Source organism: Aplysia californica, unplaced genomic scaffold (assembly GCF_000002075.1).
Source record: "Aplysia californica isolate F4 #8 unplaced genomic scaffold, AplCal3.0 scaffold00023, whole genome shotgun sequence".
NCBI lineage: Eukaryota > Metazoa > Mollusca > Gastropoda > Aplysiida > Aplysiidae > Aplysia > Aplysia californica.
Genome location: NW_004797293.1, coordinates 1295076 through 1310950, shown reverse-complemented (window position 1 = coordinate 1310950; position 15875 = coordinate 1295076). Strand labels below are relative to the sequence as shown.

Genomic DNA, 15875 nt, shown 5'->3' with positions numbered 1-15875 from the left:
ATTTAGGATTTCAATTTCCACCAAAAATTAATTTCTTGTGTTCACGTAACCAATACCATGGATAAAGAATCTGTTTGTCTGTTCTTTTAATGGATTTCGTTCATTTGAACAGCTGGACTACGATTTGCTTTAACTGTCTCAAAAATGGGTCAAATTAGTCTCAGTTATGGCTTACGATCCCCCAGGAGAGTTAATGGGGATTCCAAGCTATCGCCTTTGTCGGTAGTATGTGGGTGTTAGGCTGAACAGCGGTCAGCCGCTTAGCTGAAGTGTTTGCGGTATTGATTCAAACTGCCAAAGTCATGAATATTTCTAACATAATGGCTCCTTACACGAGGGACTAAGGCGCATAAATAAAAGTACTTAACAGTGCACTTCACTATAATAAGCATACAAGATTACGTTTGTGATAATACAGTCATAATAGTACTGCTTCTACTAACGATAATTAGAAAAAGGGAATGAGAGAGAGAGAGAAAGAGAGAGAGAGAGAGTGAGAGAGAGAGTGAGTGAAAAGGGGAGGGAGACGGAGTGAGTCAGAGAAGATAAAAACAGAGAGACAGAGAGGCAGGCTGACAGACAGACCGAGAAAGAAAGATAAACTGAGAACGAGCGAGCGAGCGAACGAGAGAGAGAGAGGGAGAGAGAGAGAGAGAGATAGAAAGAGAGAGAGAGAGAGAGAGAGAGAGAGAGAGAGAGAGAGAGAGAGAGAGAGAGAAAATAAAAGGACAGTTTTGGTTCGATGTATGTAATATATCATGATTTTTATCCATTGAATTTTTCCTTAAGTGTTCAACGGGAAAAGCAACCTTTATTCGCTTCTTCGCCTTCTTTTAGGGCAAAGAAGGAATGAGGTATGAATTCAACTGTCGGTTATTAACCGCAACGAAGAAGCTGAAAAAACCAATAATGTAACAATTGATTCAACAAGAACAATAATGTCGACCTCAGCAAGAGACTTTGGACTTGTGTCAAGCGATGACTGGAGGTCGGCCAGTCCACGTAAGTACCTTCTTTACTTGCGTGAATGGTATCCACTAGTTGTTTTTTTAATTGCCTTTAACTTCTATTTCTGTTTCTTTTTTATTAATTCATCCTCCTGCTAGATCGCTGTTAATTAATGTCGTTTGTTACAAATTCAGCCTGCTTTTAAGAGTGACTGACAGTGAGGTACTGACACATTGGCTCCTTCTTATTTTCGAAAGGAACTGCTTTGGGTTGTTTTTTTTAGTGCAACAGTGAATTGTGATTATTCATTCTGTCTTTTTGTGGAACTAGTCACATGACAATAATCTATGAAGTCTATTGCTATATCGCTAAAAGAATGGCGAGTGAATCTATCTAATATTATATTGTGGAAAAAAGGTACTAGTGAATTATTGTCCTCAGCCAGTCAAATGGCACTCGTTATAATATGGTATAACAATGAACTTTAACTTGTACCTTGTGCACGAAACGTGCATGTACACCACAGACTTCAGGTGAAACCAAAGGTATGGTTCATAATATTAGTGTGAAGGGGTCTTACTTTTTTTCAATTTGCTTTTCATTGACAGCTGTGCGTTGATATTGGATGGGGAAGGTGGAAATTGTGCTGCGGGGGGGGGGGGGGGTACGGTTCGCTGTTGCCTAAGTGGGTTTTTTTAAGATTATAATAATGATCTGATTATGGTTGTTGCTTTTGCTTTTTCTATTGTTGGTATAGCTAAGAAGGTAAATAGCTACTTTAGTCCTTCATTTTTAAACTAAAGAGATGAATGCGTACTTCGTGCCTGACTTTACGTATACACACATTATTCATGTTGCCTACTACAGAGTGCATACCCCAGATGTAGGCTATAGGTCAAGTTAAAATAGCATTTATCTCCTAGAATGGCGGGTGAAATCACAGCACGGCATGCTTAACTTGAAAAAACAGAGAAAAATCGTAATTCTGGAGGAGAAAATATTGAGATTTGCTAGGATACCACCTAATCAACAATTTTACATCATCTTCACACAATCTTTTACACTAATTCTTCTTCTCAGTATGTGTCGGAAATATTTTGAAAACACATGTTCATTGCTATAATGTCGAAATGACTTTTTATTTAAAGGATTCGTTTGTCTCGCACATTCCTTACCAACGCAACAATGTCATCACAGTTATGTTCGATGTTTAGTCCCCTGTCTACTAACGGTTCGTGCGCACGGATACCTATCGGCTTGGAGAAACAGACAAAAGTGCGCATGAAGTTCTAAAGTTGTTTTTTCTCAAATGTAGTTGTGCACCCTTCAGTCACAAAAATGACGATGTCTCAAAAACTATTTGAGATATCTGAAAAGAAAATTTAAAAACAGGGTCATTAGGTAAAGTCATTCTGCGCAGAATTGTAATAAACAACAAAACTTTTTAAAAGACCCTTTTTGCAGGCACATGTACATAATATCATAACGACACTTTTTGGGGAGTAAGTGTTTTACGGCCCTCACAACTGCATAAGGTCATATGAGCGTGCGAGACCCATTTAACATTTTCAGTTGGTAGGCAATTTTGAATTTTGCCTGGGTGGCGGCCGAAGCCTACTCTTATCGATTTTGGACCAGAGAGGGATTTTAAACGGGCGCAATTTGCACACAGGACCTCCGGGATTTACCGCCCTTGTCCGAGAAGGCTAGGTGTAGATCTTTCCTACCAGAAGATCAGGTGTGTGGCTGAAAGACAGCAGTTAGAAGGCGTCAAGGAGTAGCAGTAGAAAGGCCGCAGGAGTCAGAAGCTCAGAGGAAACGGCAAAGAAGGAGAAGAGGTGGGATCAGAAAATGGAGACGAAAGCAGGCGATAGAACATTGTTAGAGAGCCGGAAATGATGTAAAAGGAGAACATTTTAGAGGAAAAAATTGTTTTCGTCGCTATCTGGATTCCAACCCGGGATCTATTGAGTGAGAGGCGAATGCATTAACCTCTAGACCACGAGAGCGCCCCATGACACTTTCAAAGACACGCACATGTCTAGGATAACCATGTTTCTCTCCTACAATGGGTGGCGTCTTAGACAAGTTTGAATGTATGCACACGGCCATTTCCAACCGAACACAAAGGTTTTCGAACCAGAACCGCGGTGCTTAATGTCCAACATGATTCATCATCATCATCATCATCATCATCATCATCATCATCATCATCATCATCATCATCATCATCATCATCATCATCATCATCATCATCATCCAGTGACAGATCTGCAACAGATATCGGCGATCATGGTTCTCTATTCATTCCTTTGCTCGGACACTCTCAAAAAAGCTACGTTTCCCTGATCTTTCCCTGTTACCCATTTGTTTAGGTTCCCTAAGTATGTTGTTCTGGGCTTTCTCCTTCCTCGCTTGCCCTCAGTTTTGCCAGTGAGAGCTAGATGTTCAAGACCCTTATGTCTATTTATGTGTCCCAAAAACTGCAGTTGTCTTTTCCTGATTAAAGTAGTAAAATTGGCGAATCAGGTTTCTTGCATAGCGGAACATGTTCTCAAAAAAAACCAAAAACGGGAAAATCTTGAACCTAAATCAAACTCGAGCTTTGAACGTCCGCATGCTAATCAGCTACATAATTGATCTCTCTGAGTAAGCCGATCCGCCTGAAGGAATGACTTTAAATCTAGTTATCTGAGCCAATAGTAAGTATTTGATCAAAGGTCAGGCGTACGCTTATGCAGAAAAATCATCAGCTCAAGTAGTTTAAAGTAACAAAGAGTTTGTATTTGTCGTGTGCGCACGCTCGTGCGTGCGTGTGTGTGTGTGTGTGTGTGTGTGTGTGTGTGTGTGTGTGTGTATGTTTGTGTGTATGTGTGTGTGGGTGGGTGTGTGCGTGTGTGCGTGCTAACCTACGTGTGTGTGTTGCGTATATGATCTTTCAGCTGCGTGTGTCTATCAATCTGCTTGTGTGAGAGAGAGAGAGAGAAAGAGAGAGAGGGGTGGGGGAGTTTTGTATATGCTGTGGTCCTGTTTTAGTGTGAGCACGTCCGTATGGCTGTGATCATGTAGGTCTGTGTGTGTACGTGAGTGAATGTTATTATATGTGTGCGTGTACCTGTGAGTCTGTTCCTGCATGTGTAACGTGTGTGTGTGTGCGTGTGTGTGTGTGTGCGTTCGTGCGTGTGTGTGTGTGTATGTGTGTGTGTGTGTGTGTGTGTGTGTGCGTTTGTGTGTGTGCCTTGAGTGTGTATGGATATTATAATATATACATTATATAAGTAGAATATTTCAGTTCGGCTCTTTAAGAAGCGGAACGCTTCAGGGTACTATTGACTTAAACAATACCTTAAGTAGTTCCATATGCCAAATAACTATGAGAAAGCCTTACCTCTAACGTAAATGTATTTCTAAAATCAAAATTGAAATGCCCTACACTTTCAGTTTCATCTAAGATACTTGGTTCCTTTCACTCCCCCTTACTAGCTAAAGATCCCCCCCCCCACCCTAAAACTTTGAATTAGGATTGCTCGAAATGCATTTCACTATAACATTGGTTTAAAATGACAGCAAGCCTTCTATTAGAACTTCCAGTAACAAATTTATACCCCATAACGGTCCAGAAAATAATGTCTTAACCTGTAACACTCCATTCAGAGAAGAGGGCGCTTACCAAATGGCACAAGACAGACACACGAGCTCTGTGTGGTTGGCGTGCGTCATGACGCTGTGTCTATGTAGCGGTGAGCCATCAACAGAAGACGATGAGTTTGACACTTATCTGCCATCCGATCTGCCGTCTGTTGAGAACATCCCCAGCAACTGGAGTGCGAGCGAACACGAAGCTCTCAGTCGCTTATTAGGTGATCATCTAGACAAGATAGATCTTCACTCAGCAATGGAAAGGGCTGCCACTGTCGACAGTCGAGAATACATGTGAGTATAACTTTAACCTGAATCTGTCAGACCTTTTTGAAACTATTTTGATATAAAGAGTAGTTGGTAGGATTAAAGGCAGCAGCATGTATTTGGTCAGTTTTTAAACATTTTGTTTCAAAACACATACGGTACACACAAACATACACATGCAAGTACATGCGTTACTCCAATACAAACAGAAATGGGCACACATATATGCATATTATCCAGACACACGCACACCCACACATATACATACTAATACACACACACACTCACACACACACGCACACACACACACACACACACACACACACACACACATACACACACACACACACACGAACACGCACAACTAAAACGGTTTCAAACTGTACAGTGTAGTTGGGAAGCATTCTTGTCAGAAAAGGGGCAAAAAGAATGTTGTCCCCTATTTTTAAAAGATCGTGACGCATAAATTGCACACCGCTATGAAGACATTTTTGCACCTTGTTGAAAGGACAGAAGTTGTTTCTAGGGTGATCAGATAAAACAACTAAACATCTTTTTTGTAAAAAATTTTCCTGCACGCCAACTTTTTGTTTCAAATTTGTACTCACAATTTTGGAGTGTGTCTGATATTTATTTTAGATAAATCCACAGATAAGTTTTCTCTGCATATCGTATAAAAAATAAACAACCAATGTTCAGCTATGTCTCCATTTTTGGAAGCATGACGCACTCGTTTGCACTAGGCCTACCTCTAAAAGTCCCAACGATTGGACTATTTGCAAGCTACATTAGTCTAACAGGCCAACAGAATGTTGCAGGTAGCTTTTCTCAAGTTTCCTCTACCTGTTGAGATCATGGTTAATATTGGTAAAGAGCTGAGAGCTTTTTATATTGAACATTGCCTCACAACCAACTCATTTTGTAAGTTTCGCACTAAGTGCGGAAATAGCGTTAAAGTACCCTTAAGGCCTCCTTTGATATCAATGATGAAAATGATATATCGGTCAAGACGTGTAGAGAATCAGAACTAAAAATTTCCACACAAAGTGACCACTTCAGGTCAAACACACACCGTTCACACCCCTTTAAACGTTACCAGGGTGCAGCATTCAGTAGATGAGCCCCTTGAGATGTCTGTCCGTAGACAATGTCTGCAGCTAGGACTTTCCTACCTCTCTACGGTCTGCATTCTTAGAGCAGATATTCATCTACGACTTACCATCTTCCTGTTCGCGAAGCTGACATGGATCAGAGGATAGCAATGTGTTCATGATTTCCACATTCGTATTTAAAAGCGCTAACATTTCTTCTATGACATTTGTTCCTTGGAAAAGCCGATATTCACCTTTCAGGATAATATGTTAACTCCGCAAATGCTTTCTATTTGGACAACCTCACCGTACACCATAGTATCTCTAGAAACAACTCCATACTGTAAGATGTACAGTGTGTGTGGCTTTGAGTACTTATGGTTGGGTGGATCCTTGTGTTTGGCCACCACTGAACATTACGCGCGAAGCATTAAAATGTGTCGAGTCCAAAGAAAGACAAAATACAGCACTGGTTCTCGGAATTCCAGAGTTTCACAAATAGTGTTTTACACTCTGTAAGAGAAAAGAAATATTGTTTAAATGTTACTTGGGGGTTAAGATTAGAATTTAAAAAGAAAAACGAAAGAAAAAAACTCAATCATTTCATGACTCTCCTTAAAAGATCTTTTAGATTGGAGCATTATACGTTTAAAGATGTTTTTTCTAAAAGCCATTTTCGTTTTCGAAAACAAGTTTTTTTCTTTATGGATTTAATGACAAAAAAATTCCTTTAGGGTGAATTATATCTATTCCAAATTACATCTTTCTAGTACAAATTTTGTGCCAGATATTCAGAAAAAGCTGTTTAGTTTTGTTGTGTTGTGTTGGGGTTTTTTTTGGATCAATAGATACGAGATTTTTACCCAGCTTCCATAACATGTAACTAATCGATGCTGCCATAACCTTCTTTTTCATTAAAGTTTATAAACCTACTTGTTACGTTTTATATCTCTGGTTAAGTATAACTGTGACATTATGGTAATATACATACAAATTAACCTCGAATATACCTCATTAAACATATATTAACGACTCATTTCTGTGCATATGTAATTCACAGACTACGTTTTACAAAATATTGTACATTCTTAGGTCTTTGTCAGTAGTCAAACGTTGAGCATCAATTGTTTAATGATTTTTTTGGGGTGTTTTAAGAAGGGGAGGGGTGTGGGCGTTGTTGTTTTTTTTAATTCTCTTTTTTTTTAAACCTTTTTGACATTATAATGATTACAATCTTTAAAAAAGACAACGTAAACTATTTTTATAATAAAGATTTAACACACCTCTTAAACAATCCAAAGCTACTTTAATTAAGCTACAAAACAAAAGAATAGCTACTGTATTAAATGGACAGACTATTTTTTAAAGTTTCTTCTAGAAAATCGACCAGCAATACGAACGATAGTAATAATACGGCACTTATTTATACCGAGAAGAAACGAAAAGACCCGAAAAGACAGCCGAAAAGACCCGAGAAGACACGAAAAGACACTAAGTGACCCGAAAAGACATACATGGTTTATTTATTTATTGTTTATTTATTTGTTGTTTATTTATTTGTCACAAACAGATCGATAATAATATAGGCTACACAGCCGTGGACAAGACATGACTCGGACCCCACTTTGCATCACGCTTTTCATCATCCTCAGAGTGATCGTTGTCACCACTTCTGTACAAACAAAAATATTGTCGATCCCCTGTGGAGCTACTCTTAAAAACCATAAAGCACTTACACTACACTCGTTTCTTTCATTTGCTTAAAGGGGGTATTATTATCGCTCTGTTTGTGACAAATAAATAAACAACAAATAAATAAACAATAAATAAATATTCCATGTATGTCTTTTCGGTTCATTTAGTGTCTTTTCGTGTCTTCTCGGGTCTTTTCGGGTCTTCTCGGGTATTTTTGGATCTCCTCGGGTCTTTTCGGGTCTTCTCGGGGGGGGGGGGGGTTTCGGCTGTATTTTTGGATCTTCTCGGCTCTTTTCGGGTCTTTTCAGGTCTTTTCGGTAAAAATAAGTACCCGTAATAATAATTATGTTTTCAAGATAAAACACGCTCCTGGGTTTGAAATGGAATTGAAGTATTTCCTTGGAGATACTGTTATCCCAAGTCTTGCAATAAAAAGGGATGAAGCGAGTAATAGCCTAAGTCATATAGCAGCTTCCACAACGTGTCCATTAAAGAATACATACTATTATCTGTATAGATTTTACTGGAAAAACGTTGATTAAAGGCTAAAAAAATGTAAATTTTCAGTTTCCATAGACTCTCAACCTAAGGAAATAAATAATTTCTGGCGGCCATTTCCTCACTAATTTTACCTCTGAAACCCGGCGACCCCCCACCTCCTTCATTCTCAAATATCTTGACTTGTATTCAAGATAAATGGATACTTTTTTATTAATCGAAAGCAAGGCAAATGAACAAGCTTTAAATTGTTACTAATAACTCTACATGTCCAAAAATGACGAGAGACACCACCCCCCCTCCCCCCGGCCACCCCGTGGCGGTACTACTGATTGAAGTGTCTTTACGCCATTCCCAAAGGGGGGACATTAACCATGTTCTTGTGCACAGTAGAATTGTAATTTTAAATGCGCTGATTAAACAATGTCATGCTCATAACTGTGCCTGAACTGCAACAGGGAACTGCTGCTTTTTCTTTTTAATCCTTGCTATCGTCATTTCCTTCTACTTCTTTTGTATGTTTGTCACACTCTTGTGACCCGCTGTTTCCGGGGTGCCTTGTTAGTCGAAGAAGACTTTGTGCTGTAGAAGCTAGAGAGGTGAGCAGAGTAAGCCTGATCCCCTCTAAGGTCTTCTCTGTTGACACCCACCCCTAGGCGCTCATATGACCTTATGCATTTGCGAGCGTCGTAAAACCGTAACTAAAACCAACAAAACATAGAAGAATGACAAGATTGCCGTGCACCCCCACCATCCACCCCCCCCCCAACTCCCCTTGCGCCTTTGCCTTTCCCTTTCCACTTACCCATCTGTTTTTCAGCCATCTACAGTCTTGGCTTGGTGGACACGTCAGTACAGCCAACTCTAGCTTCATGTCCATAGGAAACAACATATCCGAGGAGTGTGCTCATCAGATACAAGGCTGGATTTACAACATGAACAAGAATTCTCAGTGGGCTTTGATGAGTGAGACTATAATTTATAATATATACTTATTATTATTATATATATATATATATATATATATATATATATATATATATATATATATATATATATATAATAATAATAAATAATAATAATATATAACATTTATAGAGCGCATTTCCAAAAAAAGTAGCTCAATGCGCTTTACATTGGAATACCCATTTTTCAAAAACCTTTCTTACTACTTCCTTTCTTCTCACGCAATATACATTAATGCACACACACACACACATACACACACACACACACACACACACACACACACACACACACACACACACACACACAGAGAGAGACTATTTTCATCCAGACATAGGTAAAGAACAAATATAATGAAAGCTAACGTTAAAAGCTTATGAAGGATAGGCCTGTAGGAACAGAAAATGTTTAAGATGTCTTTTGAAGCTATCAAGTGTTCTTATTTGTCTTAGTTTCATGGGTAATCTGTTCCACATAAATGGACCAAGATATGAGAAAGATCTCTCTCCATATGATTTGTATGATTTTACAGGTGTCACAAGTAGGGTGTTATCGTTCGATGATCTTAGGTTTCTCCCTGGTTTATATATACTGATAAGTTCTTGCAGATAAAAAGGAGCAGTTTTATTTACACATTTGAAACACATGACGCAGATTTTAAATATTATTCGTTCTTTTACAGGGAGCCAATGCAGTTCTTTTAATAATGGAGTGACATGGTCTCGTTTTTTAGATCTTGTTATCAGTCTAGCGGCATTGTTTTGAATTACTTGTAAACGATTCAAATATTTGTTGTTCAGACCTGCTAGGAGTGAGTTACAATAGTCTAATCTAGATAGGATAAGAGATGTTACCAGTGTTTTTGTGGTCTCTTCGTTTAAGTACTTTCGAACTAGGCCTATCCTTCTCAGCTGAAAATAAAGGGATTTGGACAGAGATCCTACAAACGAGCCCATTGATAAGTGGTGGTCAATATATACACCGAAATTCCTGACAACTTTTTTACTAGATGTCATATGCCCATATAAATCAAAGTTGACACTTTCCAGATCTTTATTTAATCGTGGATTTTTTTATAAGAATGATGTCTGTCTTTTCTTCGTTTAAGTTTACTGTCATCCACCTTTTGATTTCATAAAAACATTGTTTAGTGATGGAAATCATGTTTGGTAGATCTTGAATGGTGCCATTAACATACATTTGGGAATCATCGGCATAAAAATGATAATTCAATCCATGATTTTGTAAAATGCTTGCTAAGGGGTGTGTATATAGTGTAAAGAGCACTGGTCCAAGAACGGATCCCTGTGGAAATCCATAATCGAGCCTGACCTGCTTTGAAAAGCTATTTTTAATTTGCACTGACTGAACTCTTTCTAGTAAATATGACTTAAACCATGAAAGCACAGTACCCGATTAGCCAAATGAGCGCAGTCTTGTGAGCCTTAGAAGAGCATTATAATGAAGTTTAGATTACTTTTTTTTAAACAAAAAAAAAAAACAACAATCAATGGAATAGCCTGATTTTCCGAAATCAGACGTTACTTTTAAAAGCGCAGTTTCGGTACTATGATGAGTTTTATAGGCAGATTGGTAAATTTCCTCAAGACCATTTTTTCTCATGTGAGACAAAACTTGACTTAAAACAATCTTCTCTAGAATTTTTGAGACAAATTGCAAATTCGAAACTGGTCGAATATATATATAATATTTTATCTCCTATGCTATTTTTTATATATATATATATAATACGTGACACACACACACACACATACACATACACACATACACACACACATAAAAACACACACTCACGCACACACACAAACATAATCAAAAACAAAAGCAAAAACAAAACAAAAAACAAAAAACACTCCAAACCCACACTCCTATGCAAATCTTCACTACCCGTGCCAACCTTCACATTTCCCCTCACCCCCATCGCTCTGCCTCCTCCTAAAACACTTTTCAAATCCCCAACACCTCCTCCGAAATAAATTATCATCTTCCCCATCAATCCTTCCTCCGCCCTTCACCCATCAAACCCTTCAAATCAACACCAATCTCAGAAAAAAACTTGTCTCCTTCACAACACCACCCTTCTCTGAGCTCCTAACTCTTTCTGCAGCCTTTCTACTGCTACTCCTTGGCTCCTCCTTACTGTTGTCTTTCTGCCACACCCCTGGTCTTCTGGTAGGAAAGATCTACACCTAGCCATCTCGGAAAAAGGTGAAAAATCTCGGAGGGCCCGTGTGCAAGTTGCGCCCGTTAAAGATCCATTGGTGGTCTAAAATCGACAAGAGTAGGCTTCGGCCGCCACCCGGGCAAAATTCAAAATTTCCTGCCAACTGAAAATATTAGGTGTGTCCCGCGCGCTCATTTGACCTTATGCAGTTGCGAGTGCCGTAAAACAATTTACAAAAACAAAACAAAAAAACCCTTCTTCCAGTTTACCCCCCCCCCCCCCCCAAAAAAAAAAAAAGAAAAATCCCCCACCCCTTAAATCCTCACCCCCCCCCCACCCCACCACCACCAAAACACCCAATTATGACCCACCCCACCCACCCTCATGAACCCTTAACCCCCCCCCCCCAACCTCCTCTCCTCCTCTTGCCACTCCCCGCCCTTGACAGTGTTAGATGCCTGGGGTAGGTCTCGAGGCGGCGCGCTCAGCGGTCACACGATGTGGATCGGCGACTACAGGGAGTGCTATTTCCTCCACGGTTTTCTCGACGACGATGGGACGGAACCAGTTGAGGGAAGATACTGCTCATTTAGAGGAAAGGTACATTTCTTTAATTTTTTAAAAAATTGTTGCTGTTGTCTGGGTTGTTTTTTTTTTGGGGGGGGGGTTAAACACGAATAAACACTATAGATACAATATAACCATAACTTACAATATAGTATTTTACACAAGTTACCATTATTATTGTTATCATACTCATGTCATAGACGTTATATGTCTATACATGATTGTCATTCTTCGTCCTTTGTCCGAATATACTATACAAAGGCTGATTTTAAAGTTTTATCTCCTATGCTATTTTTTCAAGAGCCAGGCAACATTACGTCATCAATTTCCCTCTAAATTCACGGGGATATTTATTGTACTCACGAACGTAAGTGCGAAATGCGTCTGTTACTCTACTCCGATGCCTAAAGATGTCTAACATAATGCGCGAATCAGCTTTGTCTAAAAGCAAAGAAAAAAATGTTTTTCAATTAACTTCGATTAATACAATGAGCAGTAATCGAATTTCTCACCACAGAGGTTGTTATACCCATAGAAGATGGACGAAGTAGTGGAATAGCGATGACGAATCAGACGCAATAAGTCTCTAAAATCATGCCAAGTGTGGTCAGCCAACCACTGTCTGAAATGCACATCATCAGTTTAGAATAGTTGCTATCATTGCTTAGCTAGCCAGCTTCGAGAGCATAATAGCATAGCTTCAAATATTCAGGCTATAAAGGAAGAGGTAGGCAACGCAAAAGATGGGCTGAGAGAGTCAAGGGAGCCCCGAGAAACTATAACACTATGATTAAAAGAGATGCAGAGTTGGCGACCTTAGAAAAACCGCACGTCCTCTCGGCGCTTAATGGCTAGAAGGAGTAAATAGAAAAAGTAAGTAAGCTGTCATTATCGCGATTTGACGTGCAAAACCGAGAGACATTTCCGAAATTACTGGGCTCCAATTGGAAGTTCTTTGGAGAGTGTGCAGTATATAACTTCTAATGTTTTAGGCTATATGGTATGGTGTGCACGTATGGTTCCCATCTTGTTTACTTCTGAAATGAAAGTAACACAAAGCAGATTCGAGAGGAACTCTCAGGAAGGTGATGGATTTCTCCTATGCATTGTCCCTGGGGACCAATCAACATGCTCCACATTATGGTCCAGAAAACTGAGACAACCCATGAAATCCAGCTAGATGTCAAAGTTCGCCAAACCCACAAACGTTTAAAACCGGGCTTTCCGCTAGAAAAGTTCCTTTGTCTTGAGCGCGTTTTTGGTTTATGATGAAAAATGTGAGGAAACCTTGGGAAATCAGGCGCTAGTCAAAATAATGAAAACGAAGATTGAGGCATGTTTCGGCCCTTTTGAGATTTGTTATCGAATCTTTGTTTTTTGGCTCACTTCTTTTTATTATGTTTATGTAAAATTACATTTCTGTATTGATTTTACGGAAGAACGTTGATTACAGGCGCAAAATGTACATTTATTTTAGTTTCCAAAAGCTCTCAAGCTACGGAATTCACTGCATTTTGTCTGCTATTTTTTTGGTGCTAATTTTACCACTGAAACCTGGCGACCTCCACCTCTTTCAATCGCAAATATTTCCACTATCATTAATTATTCAAGATAGATGGGGGGTTTGTTTTTAACCAAAGACATGTAAACACCAGTTAGCTATATTCTACTAAAAATGCCTTAATAAACATTTTAAAAACTCCAGTGGGTTGTTTCTACAAATTCCAAAAGGTTTACAGGTGGGACGATATTGCTCTTAAAAGCAAGTTTTTTGTTTTGTTTTTTTGTTTTTTCTAATTGCGACACAATGCTTATAGAACGCATGCTTTGAGAACCTTTAGTGCAAAAAGTGCTTACTGTAAAATGTATTTCTTGTAACAAGTTTTGCCACTAAAAATGTGAGCTGTGATCATGGGCTCGATTCTCGAGGAGATGTGAGCTCCCTTGGTCTTAGACTTAGAGGTATAATGCTCACCTTGCAGCCAAAGGTTTCTTGGGCTGATACATGCCAGCAACAAAAAATACATTTTTCTCAAAAAATGTTCGCCCTTTTCTGTTCACTAGCCCTGTTCTGTCGTCTGCATTCCTCTCCTCTTTTTCACCCCTGGAAATGTAACTGCCTTATACTTGAAGGCAGGGTGCACTATAAAGCCGAAAAAACGGTTACATACGTAAAAATCATTTGCACGCAGGTGGAAGAGCAAGCAGTCGATTACCCTTGTGATCTAGCAAGGAACGAAAAGAAGACTGGACTAACAACTTGGACTGTCCGTAAAATAAATTTGCTCTGTCTAATTGGGTCCATACATGTTCGAGCTACCAGATTTCTATCGCTGGCAGAAACCGTTAACTTGATTACCGAAGGAAGAGGGTTGTTTTTATTTATTTTTTTCTCGGTACTGTATTTGCGACTTCTGCTGGGACTGCAGTATCCCACTTGATCTTAAAGGGTAGGATTGAAACAACCCACCTATTAATATCTGATTTGTATTGATCGGGGTGAATATTCTTTTAAAGTTATGTGTCTAATAATGAAACTAATATAATTTGGGCCGAAGCATCATAGTGGAATCAGGCGCTTGTCAAAATAAGGATTCCGAAGAAAGCAGGATTTTTTTTCCCGTGGGGCAATTTTCATCTTTTTATTTTCTTTGGCTCAACACCTTTTGTCCATTAAATATACATTGCTGTGTGGATTTTACCGAAAGACGTTTATTCAAGGCACAGAATATGAAGATTTACTGTGTCAAAGAACTCCCGAGGTTTAAAAGTAATCAAACTTTGGCGGCCATTTTCTCGCTAATTTTACATCTGAAACCAGGTGACCCCCACCTCTGTCAATCCAAAGCATCTCGACTTCTATTGAAGACAAACGGGTATTTTTTTTCCATCTAAATCAAGACAAAAGAACACGCTTTAAGATTATACCAATAATTCCATATGGTAAAGAAAAAATGGCCAGCGCCTGATTCCACCATGTCGTGACACATTACTTTTGTTTCGTTCTGTCCCCAGATAAAGTCCAAAAGCGGGATGATGGTCTATACAAGACTGGGCGTCTGTCTTCCTAGCGCCTGCAAGACTCGAGATGCGAAGATTTTTTATAAAAAATGTAAGTTCTCTTTACTAGGTGGATGCTTTACAGTTATTTAAAAGTAAATATAATGGAAACAGACGTGTGGTGTCGGTCGCACAGTGGTTAGGCTACCGGACTCGAAATCGTGAGGTTGCGGGTTCGAGGGTTTACGCCTCAAGCCCGAAGTCGTGTCTTTTGAAAAAGCTCTTTACACGAATTTTCCTCACTTCACCAATATGAAGCTGAAGGTCTTGTCAGTATATTAGTGTTTTACCGCCTAAAAATGGCAGTTCCCACTGTATGCTTCCCATGGGGTTTTTTAAAATGCAATCATGTCTGCTGGAGTAATATGTTGGATTGTTAAGGGCATAGAGCTTGCTGTTGGGCGGGAATTTGGGCTGAATTAAAGCCACCAAAAAATTTACCTTTTCTGTATCTACGGACTCTCGAGCTAAGATAATAACTCAACTTTGGTTGCCATTTATACTAATTAACTTCTGAAAACATGCAACCTCTACTTCATCCAATGGCAATTACTCCAGTTGTATTTAAGATAACTGTATATTTAGTTCATCGACAGCAATATAAATTAACAACCTTTAAGAAGATACCAATAACTTCAAAGGACCAAAAATTGACGAGCGCCTGATTCAACCTCATCATGATACCTAAAGCCTTTTGACTCCTCAGTGCGCGAAATGGTTGATCCTCATCAAATAGTAAAACATCACTGGGCAACCTGCAGGTATCCTCAGGAACGAATCACCGATGGAGTTCTCGCCGTAATGTAACTATTTTTAAAATGTGATGGTTTGAGAAAATGTCATTACATTTCATTGTATTATCTATTAAATATTAGAGTCTACCCCTACCCTCTCTAATCTCCATTTTCCCTTCTCAAAGACTCCCCTCTCTCTCTCTCTCTCTCTCTCTCTCTTTATCT

At 39.1% G+C, this 15875-nt stretch overlaps 1 protein-coding gene across 1 annotated transcript in view; it reads left to right on the top strand.

Moving 5' to 3' along the window:
• The first annotated feature begins 938 nt into the window (after nucleotides 1–938).
• LOC101845522 (O-acyltransferase like protein-like) overlaps nucleotides 939–15875 on the top strand; it is a 29467-nt gene continuing 14530 nt past the window's right edge. The window contains exon 1 of the mRNA XM_035972604.1: nucleotides 939–1002. Within this exon, the coding sequence (XP_035828497.1) occupies nucleotides 939–1002 (64 nt within the window). The remainder of the gene's footprint in view (nucleotides 1003–15875) is intronic.